The 23494-nt window shown below is 52.5% G+C and overlaps 2 protein-coding genes across 2 annotated transcripts in view; both read left to right on the plus strand.

Moving 5' to 3' along the window:
• Positions 1-8: 8 nt before the first annotated feature.
• AFMID (arylformamidase) lies at positions 9-13993 on the plus strand (the record flags this gene model as incomplete). The annotated part of the gene is made up of 11 exons (XM_077756303.1): positions 9-50; positions 1558-1648; positions 6709-6810; positions 6892-6940; positions 7365-7450; positions 7541-7613; positions 7801-7898; positions 8193-8271; positions 8380-8521; positions 8725-8829; positions 13678-13993. Coding segments are annotated over 11 exons (909 nt in total), but the record flags the coding sequence as incomplete, so codon positions are not given.
• A 1578-nt stretch (positions 13994-15571) lies between these two features.
• Positions 15572-23494, plus strand: part of BIRC5 (baculoviral IAP repeat containing 5) — a 10215-nt gene continuing 2292 nt past the window's right edge. Inside the window, exons 1-3 of the mRNA XM_077755014.1 lie at positions 15572-15760; positions 16600-16709; positions 18795-18912. Coding sequence (XP_077611140.1) covers positions 15650-15760; positions 16600-16709; positions 18795-18912 — 339 coding nt within the window. The 5' untranslated portion in view covers positions 15572-15649. The remainder of the gene's footprint in view (positions 15761-16599; positions 16710-18794; positions 18913-23494) is intronic.

Here is a 23494-nt window from a genome sequence, read left to right on the forward strand (position 1 = left end):
CCCGGCAGGTTCACCGGGTCGAGGCTCCCTGGAGGAAGCTGTCTAAGGAGGTAGGCGGGCCGCAGGCGGCGGCTGGCGCGGATTGGATGCGGCTCCAAGGGGGGAGCTTAGGAGTCCATACACCCAGCACCCCTGGGCGCGCCGGTGAGCGCCCTCGTCTCGTTTGCTCCTGGCCACAGGCAAGCTTTTCAGGGTAGAGGGGACCGAAGCTGTGTTGATATCCATAAAGGGGGCCACCGATCCCGACCTCAGGCGCAAGGTCCCACAGTGCAGGTGGGGGATGTGCCCGAGGCCGACGGACGCGGGGGACCGGTGTTTGCCGCAGGGTGGTTGTGAGGGCTGGAAACCACACCCGCAACGCGCGTGCTGTGATTATCATTCACCTGACACTTCCTACCTAGCNGTTTGTTTTTGGTTTTTGTTTCTTTTTTTCCTGGTCACTGATACAGCTGAGAATCTGATAAGTTATGGCTGCTGCCCCCCTCCCCCAGGAAATCCCAATCTCTGTCTCCGTCTCTCTGTCACACACGGAACACTTTGCCTACGATATCAGAGGACTCTCAGAAACCCGTTGCATTTTGATCATCGTACATAAGAACAGTAAAGATGATGATGGCAGTCACAGTGCGTGGCTGTAAATGTCCGTCAGACACAGTGTACAGGTCTAAAGAACGCTGGCCAAGAAACTTGTTCAACTGGAGGAGGCAGTAACCCACATTTTGAATAGTTGGTTTTACTTCATTTATATGCCTAATGTCCTTGACCCTTGTGAGGCTGCTCTTTTGCCCATTATATCGATGTGGGAACTGAGACCCAGAGACTGTAAGTAAGTTGCCCAGGGTAAAACTGCCTATATGCGACGGAGCATGGATGGCCTTCAATCTATCTGACTCCAGAGCCCAAGACCCTTCCGTGAAGCCACCCTGTCTTCCAATTTCCCATTCTGGGCTTCACCCTTTCTCCTTGCCTTTGAGCTTTTGCTCCAAAACCTGGTTCTTGTTACCTTCTGCGTGAAGTCTAAACATCTTAGCCTGAGGGGTGAGACCCTCCGTCTTCCAGCCCCAGCGTCCCACCCCACCTCTGTGTTTCAGCAGTCTGGCCCATCAATATCTCCGAACTGACCTTTGATCCCCCCTCCCCCCGCTGAGCTCTGTACTTTGCTCTGTGCCCTCCTGCGGTCAACCGTGGCCTCTTTCTCTGTGGTGACCTCCCCAGCTCCCTGGTCTCCTGCAGAAGGAGTGGTGCCTATGGTGGCATTAACCAGGACACCTTTTATAGGACCTTATCGCCCCTGTAAAGCTGTCCACTAGTTAAAAGCATGGCCATAGCTCTAGACCATGAGTCTGAGAGCCCCTGCGATGTTGTATCTAAAATACCTAATTAATTGGTGTGGGGGCAGAGTGGGGAGCGGGATGCCGGGTGCTCGAAGGAAGCTGAGGGCATCTATAAAGCCTGAGATATGGGGGAGGGGGCTTCTCAAGGCAGGCATTCGGAGGGGTGGGGGCACGTTGTGTGGAGAACAAAGGCCTTATGGAAACTTCTGTCTGTGTTCCGTAGGAGCTGGAGAATCAGTACAGCCCCAGCAGATGGGTTAAACGACGGGGAGCCGAGGAGGCCCTGAGGACCTACTCACAGATAGGGGATGAGGGTACTGGGGGCCCTCCCCTTGGATGCTGTGGGTGGACTTTGGTGCGCGGCAGTGGTTCAGAATGCTGGGGGCAGGAGGAGGCTCTCGGGACAGTTCCCAAAATCCAGGTGCCATACAAGCCTCTTTGGCTCAGGGCCAGGCATCCAGGAACCCTCGCTGCAGGACAGCCAGGGACAGGGAAGGCCCAATAGACCATGTTCCACCTCCTCTCCTGCTTGGCCAACAGTGCCCAGGCCAGTAAGACCACATGTCACAGTGGCACCGGGAAGTGGAGTGAAAAAAAGGAAGGCCTCCAACTTGGTTGAACATGGGATGTTGTAGGTCTTTATAAAAGGCAGAAGGGGCGCCGCCTGGGTGGCTCAGTCGGTTAAGCGTCCGACTTCGGCTCAGGTCATGATATCACGGTTCGTGGGCTTGAGCCCCACGTCAGGCTCTGTGCTGACAGCTCAGAGCCTGGAGCCTGCTTCGGATTCTGTCTTCCTCTCTCTCTGCCCCTCCCCCCACTCAGGCTCTGTCTCTCTCTCCCTCTCTTACTCTCAAAAATAAATACACATAAAAAAGAAATAGAAAAAAATTGCAAAGATGGGGCACCTGGGTGGCTCAGTTGGTGAAGTGTCTGACTCTTGATTTCAGCTCAGGTCATGATCTCAGGGTTCGTGGGTTCGAGCCCCACGTCGGGCTCTGCGCTATCAGATTCTCCCTCTTGGGATTCTCTCCCTCTCTCTCTGCCCTTCCCCTGCTCGTGAATGCATGCTCTTTCTCTCTGTCTCTGTCTCTCAAAATAAATAAACTTTAAAAACTTGTTAAAAGAAGAGGAAGAAAGACCAGAGCTCTCGCTATCTCTGCCATCTGAGGACATCATGGACAAGGCAAGGCGTCTGCAAGCCAGGGAACCAAACTGGCCAGCACCGTGCCCTTGGGACTTCTCAGCCTCCAGAGCTGCAAGAAACAGACGCCTATTCTTTAAGGCACCCATCCTATGGCATTTTGTTATGGCAGCCCAAGCTGACCAACGCAAAGATAAATCATATTTAAATGCAATATATATATATATATGTATATCTTAAATCAAAATTAATAATGAATGCTACATGTCCATGGCCAACAGAATGTCACATTGTACGTGGAGACTGGCTCCAAGCCTGTGTGTACTTACGTCTTGGTCACTCGCCTGGCCCTGATCCCTCCCCCTGCGTCCCACTGCTATTGGGAAGGATCAGGGCCAGGCGAGTGACCAGATGGAACATGAACACACAGCCGTCCACAGCGTGGAGAGCAATTGCTAAAGGGAGTCTCTGAAGGTCATGGGCGGCACACTCTTCTTAGCTCCTGCCCCTTGTGAGCAACTTGCTTTCTCCACCGGGACAGCAATTTTCTCCCTCAAGCCAATTACGACAGACAAATAGGTTTTCCCTGAGCTCATGTAGGCTTCCCTGAACACTCAAATATTTATCGAACGCATAGGGATGTCTTCGGCTCAGAGCTGGGCACAGCAGAGGACTCTGAGGAGGCCAGGGCACAACTCCACCCCCACATCTGTTGGAACAGAGAGGATGCTGGAATGTGCTCGAGGGAAACCCCTCGAGCCTGTTCCTTCAGATGGATGGTGTCTGTTTACAGAACCACCCATCTTGAGGGCTCTGTGCAGTCTGCTCTGCGGAAACAAAGCAGATTTGCCAACATCCGATTTTCCCTGCCGGGGGGAGAGGCTGGCTGCTTCCTCACACTTCCTCTGAGGAGTCTGTGTCCCCCACCACGGCCCGGATGCTTCACCACGTGTGAAAATCGTGGTGTGCCACTTTGGGGACACAGGACAGAAATGGGAGCTATCGTTGAGACTTTAGTAGCTTACAGGTTCCCAAGCCCTGATTTCTTGAAATAAACACAAGTCTTCTTTGCTTTTGTTTAAACATTTTTTAAAAATGGTTATTTATTTTTGAGAGAGAAAAAGAGAGAGAGAGTGCGAGCACAAGTAGGGGAGGGGCAGAGAGAGAGGGAGACACAGAATCTGAAGCAGGCTCCAGGCTCTACGCTGTCAGCACAGAGCCCGATGCGGGGCTTGAACTCGTGAATCTCAAGATCATGACCTGAGCCCGGAAGTCGGATGCTTAACCGACGGGGCCACCCAGGCGCCCCTTGTTGGGATTCCTAATGGGGCAGGGGAGGAGGACAATGAATGTGGGACAAAAGTAAATGCCGTAGTCTGTTAGAAGGGACCAGCGCCCTGGAAGTGGGAGCAGGTGAGGTGGATGGTGGACGGGGGGTGTTAGGGCGGCCAGGTCGGCCCCTAGAGCACCCTGTGCTGGGCAGAGTTGATTTGGTAGAGCTCCAGGGCTTTGGGCAGTGGCGTGTCAGAGGCTGTGGACTGAATCTTTGTGCCCTCCCCACATTCACATGTTGAAGACTTAACCCTTAGTGAGGCTGTATCTGGACTGATTCGGTGAAATGAGGTCAGAAGTGGGGGGGGGGGTCCCGACCTGGCTGGATTCTTAGAAGAGGCACCTGGCAGCTTGCCTCCCTCGAGAAGCTGAGAGCCCCATAGGCCCACCGAGAAGGCACGTGCACGCACATAGTGAGGAGGTAGCCACCTGCCGCCCGAGGATGGGGCCATCCCCAGACACTAGCCCCCCTGACGCCTGGATCGAGGCCTTCCGGGACGCTGATCTGTGAAGAGTAAATGTAGGTTAAGCCTTTGCACCCTGTGGTGTTTGTTTACAGCAGCGAGAGCCAGCTCAGAGGTCACGGATGGACTTGAGCCTTAGAGGGAAGGGCACGGTGCACCTGTCCCTGCCAGTGGGAGAGCAGTGAGGGGCTGCCGCTGCTTGCAGGGGGGAAGGGAAGGGGGACCCAACAAGGGTAGTCACAGTAGAGGCGGGGAGAAGACCTCAGGAGGATTTCCCGATGATGGATTGGAGTGTGGTTTGTTTGGCTTGAGCAACCGGCGTAACTGGTTAGCACGCAGCCACAGGATGGAATACTAAGAGCGAAGAAAGGTCTATGAAGAAGAGAAGAACAAGGGAAGCTATGTGCGGAAGGGAGGGCTCTCCAAGAAATATTAAGTGAAGTGGGCAAGGCAGACATGTGTTTAATATGCTGCCATTTGGACGAAAGGCTGGGAGGGTCTACATCCGTGTTAGTAAACGGCGGACACCTTGGCAGGGGGCTGGGAAGCAGGCGGGTGAGAGGCAGTGAGGGAACGTTTCACTGGAAAGCCTTTTTTTTTTTTAATGTGTATTTATTGATTTGGAGAGGTGGGGGAGGGGCAGAGAGAGAAGGAGAGAGACAGAATTCCGAGCAGACTCTGCATTGTCAGTGTAGACATGGGGCTCAATCTCAGGACCGTGGGATCATGACCTGAGCTGAAATCAAGAGTTGGACGCTTAACTGACTGAGCCACCCACCGCCCATGGGAAGCCTTGTGTGTGTGTGTGTGTGTGTGTGTGTGTGTGTTTAACCATACAAACATCTTGTTTCTCTATAAGAAAAATTAATGACATCCATATATTTTTTAATTAATGCTCATAACTAAGTCAGCTCATAATTTCAGAGATTAAATCTCTCTAAACATTTAAACAATTTACACGATATGATTACATTCTTAACAAGTCTTCAGATTATAACCACAAATGCAATATGTTTTTGATTCACTTACCGTCTCATGGTTCTAATCAGCTGAAACTTATATGACCGGGGTGCCTCGATGACTCAGTCAGTTAAGCCTCTGACTTCAGGTCAGGTCATGATCTCGCAGTTTGTGAGTTCAAGCCCCGCGTTGGGCTCTGGGCTGACAGGTCAGAGCCTGTAGCCTACTTTGGATTCTGTGTCTCCCTCTCTGTCCCGTCCCTCCCCTTCCCGCTCACACTCCGTCTCTCTCTCTCAAAAATAAACATTAAAAATTTTTATTTAATTAATACTAGATCCATTCTGGTAAGCATGTCTTTCAGAGTGAGCTGTGCCCAGCGCATCAGACACGAGAATGTGCGAGAAGCCTGTTTTGTTCTGGTCATTAGACCCTTGTAGGAGTCACACATCAGGCGATCTGAGCAGCTGATCACTTTAGGAGATGGGAAGTCTCCCCCCACCGTCACCCAGCACCAGAGAGGGAGCAGAGACACACAGCACACAGCCAGCCACATCGCCCTCCTAAGAAGCCTTGTCTGGTCCTTTCACTGTCAGGATGGGAGGTGGGGGGTGAGGGGCCAGCAGACATGATTTGATGGCAAAACTGGTTTTACGGGCCAGCCTGGTCTCTCGTGGGGAAATTTGGCATCTACCGTCATTTTTATTCCTCTTGACCTTGAGCGGTCTCTCTGAAATGAAGATGGCCTATTGTAACAGTGAGTTGACGCACACTTGCCTAAACCTACTTTGTACAAACTCTCTTCACCTACTGGGTTTGTCCCTTCTGGAGTCATCCAGCCAGAACAGCACTGTTTTCCTTCTGGTCCCACCTCCATGGCCACCAAGGTTGGGGACCCGGGCACCTCCAGGGACACAGATCCCAAGTTCGTGTCTCTGAGGACCAATGTTCAGTATTGGAATGGTCCCACTGATCAGGCTATATAGTATTTCTGTAAACTGGGTTTTTTTTTTTTACATTTATTTATTTTTGAGATACAGAGAGAGACTGAGCATGAGCAGGGGAGGGGCAGACATAGACACAGAATCCGAAGCAGGCTCCAGGCTCCGAGCTGTCAGCACAGAGCCTGACGCAGGGTCTGAACCCACGAACCGTGAGATCATGATCTGAGCTGAAGTCGGACGCTCAACCGACTGAGCCACCCAGGTGCCTCAAGAAACTTTTTTTTTAATATTTATTTATTTTTGAGAGAGAGAAAGAGCAAGCAGGGGAGGGTAGAGGGGGTGGGAAACAGAGGATCTGAAGCAGGTTCCATGCTGACAGCCCCAATGCAGGGCTTGAACTCACGAACCTCGAGATCATGACCTGAGCCAAAGTCGGATGCTTAACCGACTGAGCCCCCCAGGCGCCCCTCACCCTTAAATAGAATAGACACTGCTGCAGGCCATGCTGACAGCGACTTGTCTATTTCTTGAGACAGCTACGAAGAGGGCCCGAGCCACCAGGAGCCTGCTGAATGTCCCCTACGGGGATGGCGAGGGGGAGAAACTGGACATCTACTTTCCTGATCGAGTGTCTGAAGGTGGGCGAATGTGTGGGTGGTCCGGCCGCAGAGCTCAGCCGGGCACCCGGCCTCAGCCCCCACATCCTTTGTCTCTTACAGCCTCGCCTTTCTGTGTGTTCCTTCACGGCGGGTACTGGCAGAGCGGAAGGTGAGTCGGGAGCCTGGAGGTGCAGGGAGAAGGGGAGGCCGCCGTCCCCGGGTGTACGAGACCGTGCAGGCTGCGGCTGCAAACTCCGAGGCTCACAAGAGTGGGTTCTCTCACAGTCCAGGAGGCCGGAAGTCTGAGATAAAGGCGTGGGCAGGGCCCTGCTCCCTCCAGAGGCGCCAGGGGAGAACCCACCCCTGCGTCTTCCAGCGGCTGGGGGCTCTGGGTTTTCGTTGGCGGTGGCTGCCTCACCCCAGTCTCTGCCTCCAGCCTCGCGGGGCCTCCTCTGCATCCGGGTCTCAGATCACTCTCCCCCCACCCGCCTGCCTTCTCTTATAATGTCACCAGTCCTGGGATTTAGGCTCATCCTAAGTCGTGGATGATCTCACCTCGGGATCCTTAATTGCATCTCTGTCTCTTTCTGCAGTAAAGATACATCAGCCTTCACGGTCAACCCAGTGACAGCAGAGGGAGTGGCCGTGGTGGTCGTGGGTTATGACATAGCCCCCAAAGGTAATGGGGATGGTCTTGCAGGTTTGAAGGCTGGTGGCCTGTGGAGGAGAGAGCGCCCCCTACGGATCCCAGCTCGTGCTCTCTGTGCAGGTACCCTGGACCAGATGGTAGACCAAGTGACCCGGAGCGTCGTGTTTATCCAGAAGCAGTATCCACACAACAGGTGGGTGTCACTACCGATTGTCCTGTTGTCACACAACGTGGGAGGACGCTGGATTCTGCCCGCCGGACGCAGCCCAGCAGCTCCCTCCGGCCTGCGGAGCAGAAGCCAAGCCGGGACTCCTTGATCTTGACCTGATGCGTTCGGGAAACTGAACGCAAATCCGGCTCTCTGCTCTGACCCATCCCAGGGGGATTTACGTGTGCGGACACTCAGCCGGGGCCCACCTCGCCGCCATGATGCTCCTGGCCAGCTGGACCGAGCGTGGAGCCACACCCAACCTCAAAGGTTTCCATGGGACTGCGGGCCGGCAGCCGCCTTCCCCGCACCCACACGGGCCCGAGGGTCGCACCGGCTGCACAAAACCCCAGCAACCATGAACCGCTTGGCCTGGGGGCCTGGAGCCCCGTGAATTGGGCTCATCTTTGCTTCTTCTCTGCCCCTACCCTGGTCTTGCCCTTTTGACCCTGGAGGCTGGGCTGGCCCCACATTAGCCCACCCGGTGCCTGCATGAAGCCTGGTATGGGTGGAGCTTTGGCCCCACCTGGGGCCTGGCCCTCGAACCGTTCTTCACCCTCACAGGCTTCTTCCTGGTAAGTGGGATCTATGACCTGGAGCCCATCGTGTTCACCTCTCAGAACATCCCTCTCCTCATGACGCTGTGAGTCACTCGTCCCCTCCGTCCCCAGCTGAGCTTGAGCCCACCAGGCAGGCCAGGGGTGATGCACAGGCTTCTCTCGGTCCTGACCCACGCCTGCCCCCGCCCCAGGGAGGATGCCCGGAGGAACAGCCCGCAGCTGCTCCTGGAGGCGGCCTTGGTGCAGCCCGTGGACCCCGCCTGCCGGGTGCTGGTGATCGTGGGCCAGTATGACTCCCCCGAATTCTTCCGACAATCCAGGGAATTTTATCAGGTACCCCCAGCACCCCGCTTCTGGCCAGAGGTTGAGGGTCATGCGCTCTCATGACCTTCCTCTCTATTTCACCCAATGGGACCCCAAGACCCTCAGCCATTTATTCAGCAAAGACCGAGCGAGTACCTGCTATGGGCCAGGCTTGCGTGGCACGTCCCTGCCCTGCTCCTTCATGCCTCTGCTTTGCCCTCTTCTCTACCCAGACACTGTGCAGAGGAGGGTGGAATGCCTCGTTCGAAGAACTCCAGGATGTGGATCATTTTGAAATCATCTGGAAGCTAACCCAGAAGGACTATGTGCTCACGCAGGTGGGGCCCCTCCCTTCCCTGTGAAGAGCACGGGTCTGGCCTTTGCTCCCCCTAACATACGGACAAGAGGGTGTGTGGGGGGCACAGAGAGGCCACTTCACTGGGTCTTTGGCCTCCAGGAGGCTGGGGACCCAATGGTAGGACTTGAGTCCCCCGCTGGCTTCCTGTACTTCACCTCGCTTTGAAAGAGCCCCAGCTGATGGGCAGAGTCTGTGCCGGGCCCGCAGGTGGGAGCTGCACGGGGCTCTGTGTAGACAGGGAGACGTGCTGATCCGGTCAAAGGAAAGTGTTAGCCTGTGTGTCAGCATAAGGCAAAGCCAACCTCGAATCCGACAAGATGGGCGGATTTGGTTCATCGATGTTTGTTACTATTTAAACTTGGAGAATCCTTTTAAAAATCAAACATTACAATTTTAATGTGGGGAATTCTTTTAAAAGTCAAAGAATAGGGGTGCCTGGGTGGCTCAGTCGGTTAAGGTCTGACTCCTGATGTCTGCTCGGTCACGGTCTCATGGTTTTGTGGTTTGAGCCCCGTGTCAGGCTCTGTACAGGCAGCACAGAGCCTGCTTGGGTCTCTCTCTCTCTCTCTCTCTCTCTCTCTCTCTCTCTGCCCCCCACCCCAACACACTGTCTCTGTCTCTGTCAAAATAATGTCTAAAAACTTAGGAAAAAAAAAAAAAAAGAGAGAGAGAAAATGCTCTAACGATAATTATGCCCAGCACTGCTGGAGAGATGGCGAAGGTGGTCCTCTCCAGTTCTGCCGGTGGGAGCACCGCCTGGCTGTGTGGATCCAAACCCACTCGCCCCGTAATTCTGCTTGGGATTTCTCTTCCGGATAATCAAAGAAATACACAAAGACAGCCTTTGCAGCTTTATTAATATTCAAAACTTGGAAACAACCTAAATGTCCCAATGAGGTTACATTATGACATAATCAGGAGATAGAATACCGTTTGTGATGGAACGTGAGAGCAAAAACAAGAGAAACCAGCGATCTGATATATTCCCAGTTCAATAACACACAGCTAGACCCCTGTAGGCATATGTGTGCGTACAAAAACCCAGTTATCAGTGGCGTCACAAATGTGTTTTAAAAATTCACTTCCACATTTGCTAACATGAGCAGGTATTACATAAAAACATTTTTTTTAACATTTACTTATTTTTGAGATGGCACCAGCAGGGAGGGGCAGAGAGAGAGGGAGACAGAGTCCCAAGTAGGCTCCACACTGTCGGCTCGGAGCCCGATGTGGGGCTCGACCTCGCGAACCGCGAGATCACGACCTAAGTTGAAATCAAGAGTTAGACACTTGACTGACCGAGCCACCCAGGCCCCTGTATTACTTATTTTTTTTTTTTTTTACTAGGGAAAAACAAATACTCCTAGGTGACGTGTCTTGAAAAATCTGAGAAATAAATATCTTAGGTTTGGGGGGCCATATGGTCTCTGACATAACACTACCACTGTAGCACACAAGCTGCCACAGCCAATTCCTAAATGAGGAACGTGGCTGTGTGCCAATAAAACTTTATTTATGAATGCTCACACTTGAATCTTACATAATTTTTACACACGTCGTGAAATAATACTGTTTCGATCGTTTTTCTTTTTTTTGTTTACATTTATTTACTATTGAGAGACAGAGAGAGACGGAGACGAATGGGGGAGGGGCAAAGAGAGAAGGAGACACAGAATCCCAAGCAGACTCCAGGCTCTGAGCTGTCAGCACAGAGCCCAACGCGGGCCCTGAACCCGCGAACCGCGAGATGGTGACCTGAGCCGAAGCTCAACCGACTGAGCCACCCAGGTTTCAGTCTTTTTTTAACCATTTGAAAGAGTAAAGCCATGGGGCGCCTGGGTGGCTCAGTCAGTTAAGCGTCCACCTGCGGCTTAGGTCATGATCTCACGGTTCATGGGTTCTAACCCCGTGTCGGGCTCTGTGCTGACAGCTCAGAGCCTGGAGCCTGTCTTTGGATTCTGTGTCTCCCTCTCTCTCTGCCCCTCCCCTGCTCACGCTCTGTCTCTCTTTCAGAAGTAAATTTTAAAAAATTTTAAAAATTAAAAAAATAAAAGAGTAAAGCCATTCTTTTTTTTTTTTTTTTTTAATGTTTATTTTTGAGAGAGAGAGACAGAGTACAAGCAGGGGACGGGCAGAGAGAGAAAGACAATCCAAAGCAGACTCCAGGCTCTGAGCTGTCAGCACAGAGCCCGACGCGGGGCTCGAACCCAAGAACTGTGAGATCATGACCTGAGCTAACGTAGGACGCTTAACCGACTGAGCCCCCCAGGCGCCCTGAGTAAAGCCATTCTTAGTTCATGGGTCATACAAAGCTGCATGTCAAGCTGGAGGTAAGTCTACGGATGGTTGAGAGCTCATTCAGAACACTTCAAAGGAGTCATGGGACGGAGCTGTCATTTTAAGTGACATTTCTAGGATCAGAAATGCAGCTTGTTTCTCTCATCAGATCCCTCGTGAGACAGGTTCGCAAGAGCCTCTCCCATTCTGAGGCTTTTGTGTCTTTTGTTACCACTGCAGATGATTTTGAGAACAATCCTCCAGGAACCCTGATAGCACTGGACCCCCCAGGGTGCGCCCCGCTGACCGCACGGGCTTCCCCTTCCTGCCAGCCTCAGCTCTCCCCACGCCCGGGAGCGCCTCCATTTGCTCGGAACACCACTTGGACTCTCCATGGCCTTTTGCTCGTCTGGATACCTCAACTGGATTCAGACGTGAGAGCAAAAACACAAGAAACAACCGATCTGGTATATCCCTGGTTCAGTAACGCATCGACCACTCAGACGCTTGGAGGCATCTCTATGCATACGAAGAAACCGATTACCAGTGGTGTCGGTGCTGTTAGCGCAGAGCCCGCCGCGGGGCTCAGCCCCACAAACCTTGAGATCATGACATGAGCAGAGACCAAGAGTTGGATGCTTAACCAACTGAGCCACCCAGGCGCCCCTCCAAATCATCACTTAAAAAAATAATAATGTCATAATGTCATAAATATTTAAATGTGGTATGTCATTTGAAACACTAAAATAGCCAGAAAGCTTTCAGGATGCAGGCAAATGAGAATGATATTATAGAAGTAACTTGGATTTATTCCAGATCTTCAAAGGAAATGACTCCCAAACTGTGGAACTTCATTTAACATTTGCAACAAATTCCTTGTGAGACACCTCACAGCTACTGGCACGAACCCCAGGCTGTCTCCACACCTAGGTCGAGAATTGGTCCCAAGGTTATGCCCTGTTAAAGCAAAATGCCTTAAAGCCCGCAAAAGACAGAACAAAACTGTGCTTGCGCCTCATAATCCTATTTTCACTGAAAAAAGGATGCATAGGGGCGCTAGGTGGCTCAGTCGTTTGAGCGTCCCACTGTGGCTCAGGTCATGATTTCACGGTTTGTGGGTTCGAGCCCCGCGTCGGGCTCTGTGCTGACAGCTCAGAGCCTGGAGCCTGCTTCAGATTCTGTGTCTCCCTCTCTCGCTGCCCCTTCCACACTCATGCTCTGTTTCAATAATTCTCTGTATCAATAATAAATAAGCATTAAAAATTTTTTAAAAAAGGATGCATAGACCTATATACGGGCATATGACATACTATACACAGATATCTATAGACCTAGAAAAAAAGACTAGAGGGATATACACAGGGTAACAGCAGTTAGCAAAGCAAAATTGTGGGAAATTTTAATTTCTTCCTTTCATCTAATACAAATAGTTGTATTACTATAAACTATTTAATATAAAAGTTATATTAAATAGACTGTGGACCATGGGGCGCCTGGGTGGCTTAGTCAGTTAAGCGACCGACTTTCGCTTAAGTCATGATCTCGCGGTTCATGGGTTCGAGCCCTGCGTCGGGCTCTGNGTTTCTGCATCTCCCTCTCTCTCTGCCCCTCCCCCCCCCAATAAATAAACATTTAAAAAAAATTTTTAATGGCAAGGCACCTGGGTGGCTGAGTTGGTTGAGCATCTGACTCAATTTCAGCTTGGGTCATGATCTCATGGTTTGTGATTTCGAGCCCCGAGATGGACTCTGTCCTGATACAGTGGAGCCTGCTTGGTTTCCTGTCTCTCTCCCTCTCTGTCTGCCCTTCCCCTCTTCCTTCTTTCTCCCAAAATAAATAAATAAATATTTTTAAAAATAAATAAAATGATACAATAAAAGGTTTCCCAGGGTCCCCGCCTGGCTCAGTGGGCAAAGCAGGGGAGAATATATGACTCTTGATCTCAGGATCATGAGTTCAAGCCCCATGTTGGGCTTGGAGCCTACTTCATTTTTTTAAAAAAGAAAAAGTTTCCAAGAAGTTGTGACGTTAAAAGAATAGAAGCCAGCAGCCCGCACAGAGCTGGAGCACTGAGGAGGCCTCTTATTTCTGGCCTGCGGATGTGAGAGGCGCCACCTCGCCACCCCTGTGCTCGGGAAGTGACTTCAGAACACCATGTTCCTGACACAGAGGACACACGATTTTCCCGTAGGCTGCAGGATTTGCCGTTGCTGGGACACCGCTTTGAGGGGGGAGCCAGCCCCACCCCCCCTCCCTGCCTTTCCTTATTCTTTCCTGTGTTTGTCACTGCCCCCAGCCCCTCCTGGACACCCAGGTCTGGGCGGTCAGTGATGCCTTCAGGGATTCCTGTTCTTTCTCTGTCCCTCCAGTTCTTTCTCTTGTCCTTCAAGCTCACTTGAAGCTTTTGGTGGCAGTGAAGCCCTCTAGAATTCTCCTTTCTGACTTTGGGGAGCAGGTGGGGGGCCTATCTCGGCCCTCTTTGGCTGCCTAGCAGTCAGGAGCTTCTCAGAACTCTGTTCCTGGAGACCGATTCACTCCCTGTCCTTTCCAGACTTCCACCAGCGACTCTGGGTCTCCGCTTATTTGCCCGTAAAAGAATCCGGCTGCAGCAGGGGCAGGAGCGGGCAGACAGACCAGAGGCAGAAAGGAGACTCGGGCCCCAGCACATGGTGAGTGGACTTGAGTATGTGACAGGGGTGGCGTTTCAAACCTGCCTTTGTTCAAAGCTGCTGACTGAACAAACAGCGTGGGGGCACCTGGCCAGATCTTGGGAAACAAATCTGAACCCTTTTCATGCACCTTCGATTGATATACTTCTGAAGGGATCAAGACTTTTTTTTTTAAAGACCAAGACTGTAACAATAAACACGAAAACCAAAAGAAATCTTCAATGAATATCTTTTATAAATCATCTCAGAGCAGAACGAGCCTTTCTAAGCATGGCAAAAAACAAAACAAAAGAAGCCAGCCAGAAATAGAAAACAAAAGTCAGGGGCACCTGGCTGGCTCCATCAGAAGAGCGCGTGGTTCTTGACTGGGGAGGGGGGGGTGGGTGCTGAATTCAGGCCCGTGGTGGGTGTTGAGATTACAAGATAAATACATAAATAAACTTAGTGGGGAAAACCCCCCAAAAGTCTGAAAGAAAAAGAGTGATCAACATGATGGCATAAACATTTAAAACTTCTGCAAGAAAAAATATACGACAAAGTAAAAAGACAACAAACTCCAGGGCATGGAGGGCATGACAAATGAGGCTAAGTGCCTTTTGAATAAAAACTCATCAGGCAGTAGGAAAAATGTCATTAACGCAACAGCAAAGTGGACACAAAGAGGGAATTCACAGGAAAGATGAAAGTGACCGGTTTGAGATGATCAGCCTCCCACGTAATCCCAGAAATACAATTTAAAACAAGCACGTGCTGCTCTGCATTCTCAGGGGGTTAACGATCACATGGGCTGTTCCCCAGTACTGTCAGAAAAGAACACCTGGGGCAGTCACCCTGTCCTGTGCACCAGGGACACCTTTGACTCAGAGAACTAACTCAGCAACCAATAGACCAACATAGACTCACCCACCCTCCCACTTCTGGGCGGGTCTGTCTCTCTTAATGTTTCCCTCCCTCTTATTTTCTCTCCCCACTCTTTTTCACAGAATTGCTTGCAATTTTCTTGTGAATTAGGCTGGAAAACAAATGCAAGCTGCCAAGTTATTTTTTTTTTCCTTTTTAAACTTTACTTAAGTAATCTCTACACCCCATGTGGGGTCTGAACTTAAAACCCCAAGATCAAGAATCGCACGCTCCATCCACTGAGCCAGCCAGGGGCTCCTGCAAGATACCAGCTCCTTTTCCAATTCATGAAGACTGTTACTGATAGAAATGAACAAAATTGGGGCGCCTGGGTGGCTTAGTCGGTTAAGCGTCCGACTTTCGCTTAGGTCATGATCTCACGGTTCGTGGGTTCGAGCCCCGCGTCGGGCTCTGTGCTGACAGCTCAGAACCTGGAACCTGCTTCTGATTCTGTGTCTCCCTCTCTCTGACCCTCCCCTGCTCACGCTGCCTCTCTCTCTCTCTCTCTCTCTCTCTCTCAGAAATAAAAATAAATAAGCTATAAGAAGATTGATCTAGCCAAAAGTTGATCTATGAATTATGTATTTGTTACAAAAACTCACGGAAAAAGGGGAGTGAGTGTGTAGTGGGCACGGGCTTAATTTATATGCGCTCGACAAAGGCCAGTCCTTGAACCCACTACAGGGACTTCACCGCATCCTCAGCCCCTCTTCCCACCAGTCTTTGCAAGCACGCGGGGAAGCGCTAAACGTGGGAAGGGGCCAGCGGCGGCGGGGACGGCTCAGTGGGCGGCGGAAGGACTACGACTCCCAGCACGCACCGCGCCGCCCAGCCTGGCATTCCCAGAAGGCCGCGGGCGGCGCGCTTAGGGACCGTGCGTTCCCGACATGCCCCGCGGCGGCCACCGACCGCCGGATTTGAATCGAGTCAGCGCTCGGCGGTTGCGGTGGCGGGATGGGCGCTTCGTCGTTGCCCCCGGCCTGGCAGCTCTACCTCAAGGACCACCGCATCTCTACGTTCAAGAACTGGCCGTTCTTGGAGGGCTGCGCCTGCACCCCGGAACGGGTGAGACCGCACGGCCCCTCTCCGGGCCTCAGGCCCGCCCCTCCCCAGGGCCCCGACGCGGCCCCCCGGGCGTCTCCTCCCTCTGTGGTCTTCCGGTCCCAGGCGCCCGCTCCCTCTGGGCTCCACGGCCCCCTGGGCGACCCCTCCTCTGTGGCCGTGTGGTCCCGGACGACCACTGTGAGTTCCCGGGCACCCAATAGAGTGACCCCTCCGTCCGTGAGCTCCCGAATCCCGGGCGCCCCCTCTGCCTGTGGCCTTCCGGTCCCGGGCGACCACTGTGAGTTCCCGGGCCCCCCCTAGGGCGACCCCTCTGTCCATGGGCTCCCGAATCCCAGGCGACCCCTCCCCCTTTGGGCTTCAGGTCCCGGGCGACCATTCTGTGAGTTCCCGGGCACCTGGGCCACCCCTCCCTCTGTGGGCTCTCCGGCCCCCTGGGGACCAGTGTGAGTTCCCGAGCCTCCCATGGGGCGACTCCTCCCTCTGTGGCCTTCCGGAACTCTGAGTTCCCGGCCCCCCCTGGGGCGACCCCTCCGTCCGTGGGCTCCCGAATCCCAGGCCACCCCTCCCCCTGTGGGCTTCAGGTCCCGGGCGACCATTCTGTGAGTTCCCGGGCCCCTGGGCGACCCCTCCCTCTGTGGGCTCTCCGGACCCCTGGGGACCACTGTGAGTTCCTGGCCCCCCCCCACCCGGGGCGCCCCCTTCGTCCGTGGGCTCCCGAACCCCAGGCGACCCCTTCTCCTGTGGCCTTCCAGTCCCGGGCCCCGGGGCGCCCCCTCCGTTGGTGGGCTCCCCAGAGCCTGGAGGCCCGCCAGCGCCTGAGCCTCAGCTCTCCCTCGCAGATGGCCGAGGCCGGCTTCATCCACTGCCCCACGGAGAACGAGCCCGACTTGGCTCAGTGTTTCTTCTGCTTCAAGGAGCTGGAAGGCTGGGAGCCAGACGACGACCCCATGTGAGTCTGCGGGCGGCCTCCAGTGGCTTCCAGGGTGTGCAGCTCATGACCGGGCCTGCTTTCCAGTTTCATTTTGTGCCGAAACCGGTTATCACGAATGGACGAGCCTCTCTGTGTCGGGGTCCTCCTGGTGCTTTCAACCTGATCAAACCCCATGTGGCCAAATGTCCCTCAGATGCGAAGAAAAGCTCATTCTTATGGTTCTGTACTTGATGCCTTTCATGACAGAGTACAGGAGCTGGTCCAGTTGTGACCTGGGGGCGTCCAGGTGCTGGCCTTGTTTCAGAGTTCTTTAAGCTTTATCGAGGGGCGCCCGGTGACTCAGTCGGTTAAGTGACCCACTTCGGCTCCGGTCACGATCTCACTGTTCTTGGGTTTGAGCCCCAAATCCGGCTTTGCAATGACAGCTCGGAGCCTGGAGCTGCTTCGGATTCTGTGTCTCCCTCTCTCTCCGCCCCTCCCCTGCTTGTGCTCTGTCTCTATTGTAAATAAACATTAAAAAAATTTTTTTAAATAAAACTTTATTGGACTGTAATTCATGTACCACAGAAACCACCCCTTCAAATGTTTTAATTTTTATTTATTTTTTGAGAGAGAACGAGAGAAAGCATGTGCAAGCCGGGGAGGGTCATAGAGAGAGGGACCGAGGATCCAAAGAGGGGCTCTGCTGACAGCCGACAGCCCGACGCAGGGCCCAACCTCATGACCTGAGCTGAAGTTGGACACAACCTACTGAGCCCCCCAGGCACCCAGAAACCACCCTTTTAAATGGCACACGTGCGTTGTTTGGGGTGTTGTTCTTTAAGGCGTCTAGTTATTCTTTAGAATTCTGTGTGTGTGTTCAGATAGGCTGTGATGGCTGTCCTGTGTGCGATGCCACATTCTTTCCTCACCTCTTTTTCCCTGTCAGAACCGGTTGCTTCTGTAACTTTAAGACTTTCCTCTAGAGGATCATCCAAGTTCTCTTCTTGGCCAGAAGAGAGTTGCTGTTTTCACTAATGTGTTTCCTCTCATGACCCCCAGATAATCGGGATGCCATGGTGATCATACCAGAGGTCACTGGCCAAGTGCTGGTTGTATTCTTGCCAGTGAATTTATTTATTTTTTTTTTTTTAAATATTTTTTTATTTATTTCTAGACGAGAGAGAGAGACAGCGTGAGCAGGGGAGGGTCAGAGAGAGAGGGAGTGACAGACTGAAACAGGCTCCAGGCTCTGAGCTGGCAGTCAGCACAGAGCCCGACGCGGGGCTCGAACCCACGAACCGCGAGATCGTGACCTAAGCGAAAGTCGGACGCTTAACCGACTAAGCCACCCAGGCGCCCCAGCCAGTGAATTTATTTTTAAAGTTTATTCATTTATTTATCTTGAGACAGAGTGCGCGAGCCAGTGGGGGAGGGGCAGAGAGCGTCCCAAGCAGACTCTGAGGCAGAGCCCAACCTGGGGCTGGAGCCCGGGACAGAGATCATGACCTGAGCCGAAATCAAGAGTCAGACACTTGCGGGGCTGAGCTACCCAGGCGCCCTGGGAGTGAATTTCTCTAAGTGCTAGAATGTTTTCAGATGCTAGTTGCTATGGGCTGTCCTTCGGGCCTTTGTGTGGCCGTGTGTTGGGTTCTGGTCCGGTCACACTGCTGCTCGCACTGTGGGGACAAGTCCCAGTGCAGAGGCTGGAGCTGAGGAGCTTCCTGGAGAAGCCTGGCCCAGGGTGCCCTTACTCGGAACCACCAGATCTGTAACAATTCCTGTGACACCCCATTGCTTCACACAGTTCCCTTCGTGAGGGTTTTAGAGGGATTCAGCGTGTGCTGCCCCTGGACTCACACATGTGAGTTTTCTTTCCTGTTCATTGCTAAAGGACTGTGTATAAAACCCATTCGCCCCAAGCATGGGGAGAGACGCTGCAGAGGGGTGGGGGGCAGAGGCGGGCTGGGTGGGAGTGCGCACCGGGACCTCGCACGGGCTCTGTGTACTTCACACTTTGCTCTGGACGCCCATTGAGGCGTGTCTGTGAGCCGGGGCAGTGGGTGCTGATGACAAACGGTTGCTTTTCTCCCTGTTGACACGCTCCTGTATTGATTTTTCTAGAGAAGAACATAAAAAACATTCATCTGGTTGTGCTTTTCTTTCTGTCAAGAAGCAATTCGAAGAATTAACCCTCAGTGAATTTTTGAAACTGGACAAGGAAAGAGCCAAGAACAAAATTGTATGTATTATTGGGAATAAGGATCAAGGGCAAAGTGTTGGGCACCCGTAGCACCGAGCTCCCCGCCCCTCGTGCTGGAGGGGCTCCACGTTCCTCGCTTAGCCCTTTACAGCCCCTCCGGTGCATGGGTGACAGTACAAAGGACAGAAAAACATCTGTCCTGGAATGCGGTCTTGGGGCCATGCAGTCAGATCGGAGAGAAACGGGTTCCCTCCTTTGTTTAGGGTGGGTACCTCTGGTGGCGGGAAGGTGGTGGCTGGATGGCGCTCCCGCCTTCAGCGACAGTCTCTGTGGGAGGTCCTGTACATGGTGTGTGAGCATCGTGGGGGCAGAGGGCTTGGGAGCGTGCAGCAGCATCTGGGGGAGGGAGCACTATGGGTGTTGGGGAAAAGGACCTCGGGATTTCTGCAAGTGAACTTTAACTTGTAGACGGGCATCCTAGGGTGTCCGGAGAGTAGAGGGGTGAAGCCGCGGGTCCACTAAGGGCTGTACCAAGCAGCCGGGGCTGTAGAGAAAATCAGGGCTCCTGGTTAAGTCTGAATTTCAGGTCCACAGGGAAAAATTTCTTAGTATAGCTCGTGTATTGTAGGGATGTATACGAGAACCTTACTTGTTCTTGTGAAGTTGGGATGTCGCTGGGCGTCCTGTGTTTGTACCCGCCGAGTGCGGCGGCGGCGTTCCAGAGCTCCGTGTTCGGGTGTCGGTGCCGCAGCAGGGCACGGGGCTGCCAGCCGATGCCCTGGTTCTGTCCCTGCCACTCTGGGCATTATGAGTTTAGGCCGGTCTCGCCCACCCTCTCCCTGCTGCAAAGTGCAAGGCTGACCCCTGACCCTGTGTCTGAGGTCCTTTTTTGATTGAAAATTATATTCCTTTTTAGAGATGATTAGGAAATAGTTCTAATACAGTAGGTTTTAAATGCTGAGGACCAATTATGTTTTGTGAGGAAGAGGAAAGAAACTGGTAGTCGGTACAGCAAGTGGTGGAAGCACTGTTTACTCCGCGGGGACCTTGGGACTGGGCAGTGGGCTAGGGACAGCCTTCCGGGTCAGGGGCTGCACGCCTGCGGAGGGCCCCGGCATTTTAGCCTTCACGGGCCACTGGTTTCCGTTAGAGAGTATTCTTTGTGGTTCTTGTTTTCACAACTGTTTAAAAACGTGAAAACCTTTCTTAGCCTCAGGACTGTATGAGAAACAAGCCACGTGTCCCGCAGGCCACGGTTGGCCAACCCCATTCTAGGTGAGAGACCAGCCTGTATACTTAGGGGACAGTTGTGAGAAAGCTGCGCTGCGGCAGGCAGGAGGGAGAGTAATGTGTGGCCCAGGGAGGCTGAAGTCAAACTGTGGAGCCCTGACACGGACACGCTGTGGAGCCCCGACACGGACACGCTGTGGAGCCCCGACACGGACACGCTGTGGAGCACTGACCCGGACACGCTGTGGAGCACTGACACGGACACGCTGTGGAGCCCCGACACGGACACGCTGTGGAGCCCCGACACGGACACGCTGTGGAGCACTGACCCGGACACGCTGTGGAGCACTGACACGGACACGCTGTGGAGCACTGACACGGACAAACGATGTCAGGTGGTTGCAGCAAGCAGGAAGACTGGGTTGTGTGGGTACAGCTCCAGAGCGGTGATGGGGGCTCGTGGGCCCTGCCATCCAGTGAGGGGAGTCAGGTAGCCCATGGGGAGGGGGCTCGTTGGAGCGGGAAGCCCTCCGGTAGACACTCGGTCACCGTCATCTGCACGCACAGCAGTGGGGCCGAACCTGACGAGGTTAACGTGCAGGGGACCAAACTGGGGGCGGGAAGAAAATGCTTCGCTTTCCTCGGGCAGCTATTTTTGTTCTCAAGTCAGAATACGGAATACTTTAACATGATGCATTTACTTTTATTACTTTAATTACAAAATAAGTAATACAAATTTCTATAAGGAAGAATCAAAAGCCCTACCTCTATACTGAGGGTGACCACCATTAACTGATGTGTTTCCTTCCAGATAATTTTTAAATTTCTGTATTTTAGGGAAGAATGCCAAGTGTAAGCTTGCAGACTTTCCGTAATTGGGTCACACTACTTCCCCAGCAGGAAGTCTCTGTGAGCCCGTGGCACTCAGCAGTCCCATGGTGCTGTCCTCGGGCTGTGCTGTCCAGCGCGGTGGCCATCAGCCACACCCGGCTTCCACGATGAAGATTGTGTAAAATGCAGAATTTGGGGCTCCAGGCACACGAACAGCATCGTGCCTGCCCGACGGCTGCACGTGGCCAGTTGCCGCTGTGCCTTTGTCATTGCGAGAGTTCTGCTGGACGTGCTGTGGGGAGTGCCAGCCAGTTGCGAGATGCGCTGTGAATAATTTTTTTAAGTTTATTCATTTATTTTGAGAGAGAACGCACGCACCCAAGTGGGGGAGGGGGAGAGAGAGAATCCCAAGCAAGTTCCACACCAGCAGTGTGGTGCCCGATGCAGGGCTCGAACCCACAAACCGCAAGACCATGACCTGAGCCCAAACCAAGAGTTGGATCCAAGCTCAACCAACTGAGCCATCCAGACGCCTCTGCTGCAAATAATTGATCGCTAATATAAAGTAACACCCAGGCCCCCTCGTGTCCCCGTGCACTTTGCCATGTGAATGGATGGTCATGTCAGGTCAGGGCCAAGTGCAGGGAACCGGCAGACCCAGAGGCCTGTCTGCTTCGCCCCGGAGCGCCCAGGCAGGCATTCCAGGTACCTCGCTCCTGGAGGTGGGCTGGCGTGCAAACCTCATCTGTTTTGTGGGGGCAGATAAGGTTGGGGGCTGATACTTTAAATGATTTATTAAATCAGTTACATGATTGCAGTATGCAGTTTAAGATAATCGTTCATCAGACATTCTTGAAAAAGAACACGGTGAAATAGTTGTTTTGGGTCTGTGAATACTGAAGGAACAAATGTGTGCTGTGGGGCTGTGGATTTCTGAGGCCCCAGGTTTAAAAGTGAGGTGCTAGGCAGTGTGGCGGGACCACCGATGGGCAGCTCACCCAGGTCCTGATGCGGAGACCGCATGCGGCCGGTGTGGCGGGGGGTCTGTAGGGGAGCACGCTGCCCTGTGACTCAGTTCCTGCCGCTGCATGGCTACCTCTGCCTTTTGAGAAAAATGAAATAAATTAGAACCGATTAGAAAATGAATCTGTTCAGGGAACAAACTTCATATGGGAGCAGCAGAGAAGCGTCGGACTTGAGTCTGTGGGCACCGACAGTGAGGACAAAGTGAGGCATGAGAGAAGGGAGGAGGGGTGCAGCTAGCAAACGTGTGCCCCACGGATTTTCTTAGGTTTCTTTTTAATTTATTATTTTTTAAATTGTTATTTCTTTAATGTTTATTTTTGAGAGCAACAGAGTGGGGGAGGGACAGAGAGAGAGGGAGACAGAACCCGAAGCAGCTCCAGGCTCCGAGCTGTCAGCACAGAGCCCGACGTGGGGCTCAAACTCAGGAACCACAAGATCATGACCTGAGCTGAAGTCAGACGCTTCAACCACTGAGTCCCCCAGGCGCCCCTTATTGTGTTTTTCATAGCGAGTTTCTGATTTTTGCTTCAATCGGCCTTTATTAAGAAAATAGATAAAATGGAGACGTTGGCCTCCGTGTTGTGGTTAAATTACAGACTGTGAACATAGGGCCTTAATTAATTTTAGGCTTTTTTGAAAGAGAAGAAAAAAGTAAATAAGAAATATATTTTAAAAGGCCATGCATGGTCCAGGCACCTGGATGGCTCCGTCGGAAGAGTGTGCAACTCTTAATGTGCACGGGTCATGAGTTCAAGCCCCACAATGGGTGTAGAGATTACTTTTTTTTTTTTAATGTTTTATTTATTTCTGAGAGAGACCACATGAGCAGGGGAGGGTCAGAGAGAGAGCGAGACACAGAATCCGAAATAAGCTCCAGGCTCTGAGCTAGTTGTCAGCACAGAGCCCGACGCGGAGCTCAAACCCACGAACTGTGAGATCATATCCTGAGCCAAAGTCAGACACTTAACCAACTGAGCCACCCAGGCGCCCCAAGGTTACTTTAAAAAAAACAAAAAAGCCACCATCATCTTTCCATATCCGTAAAGACAAGGCTCCATTATTAGGCACACTGTTTCTGATCTTGTGCTGTTTTCTCTTTCCCATGTTGAATCTTATTTTTTAACTGATTTTTTATTTTTATTTTTTAAATGTTTTATTTATTTCTAGGAGAGAGAGAGAGAGAGACAGCGTGAGCAGGGGAGGGTCAGAGGGAGAAGGAGTCACAGACTGAAACAGGCTCCAGGCTCTGAGCTGGCAGTCAGCACAGAGCCCGACGCGCGGCTCGAACCTACAAACCGTGAGATCATGACCTAAGCGAAAGTCGGACGCTCAACCGACTAAGCCACCCAGGTGCCCCTTAACTAGTTTTTTAATTAGTAACTTTAAGCCTTATATGTGCAGCAAAATTAAGATATCTAAAAAGTTCATATTCAAAAGTAAGTTTTTTCATTTTTATTTATTTTTGAGAGTGAGAGAGACAGCATGAGCAGGGGAGGAGCAGAGAGAGGGAGACACAGAATCTGAAGCAGGCTCC

This window comes from Crocuta crocuta, unplaced genomic scaffold (genome assembly GCF_008692635.1).
Source record: "Crocuta crocuta isolate KB4526 unplaced genomic scaffold, BGI_CrCroc_1.0 scaffold50, whole genome shotgun sequence".
In the NCBI taxonomy this organism is placed as follows: domain Eukaryota; kingdom Metazoa; phylum Chordata; class Mammalia; order Carnivora; family Hyaenidae; genus Crocuta; species Crocuta crocuta.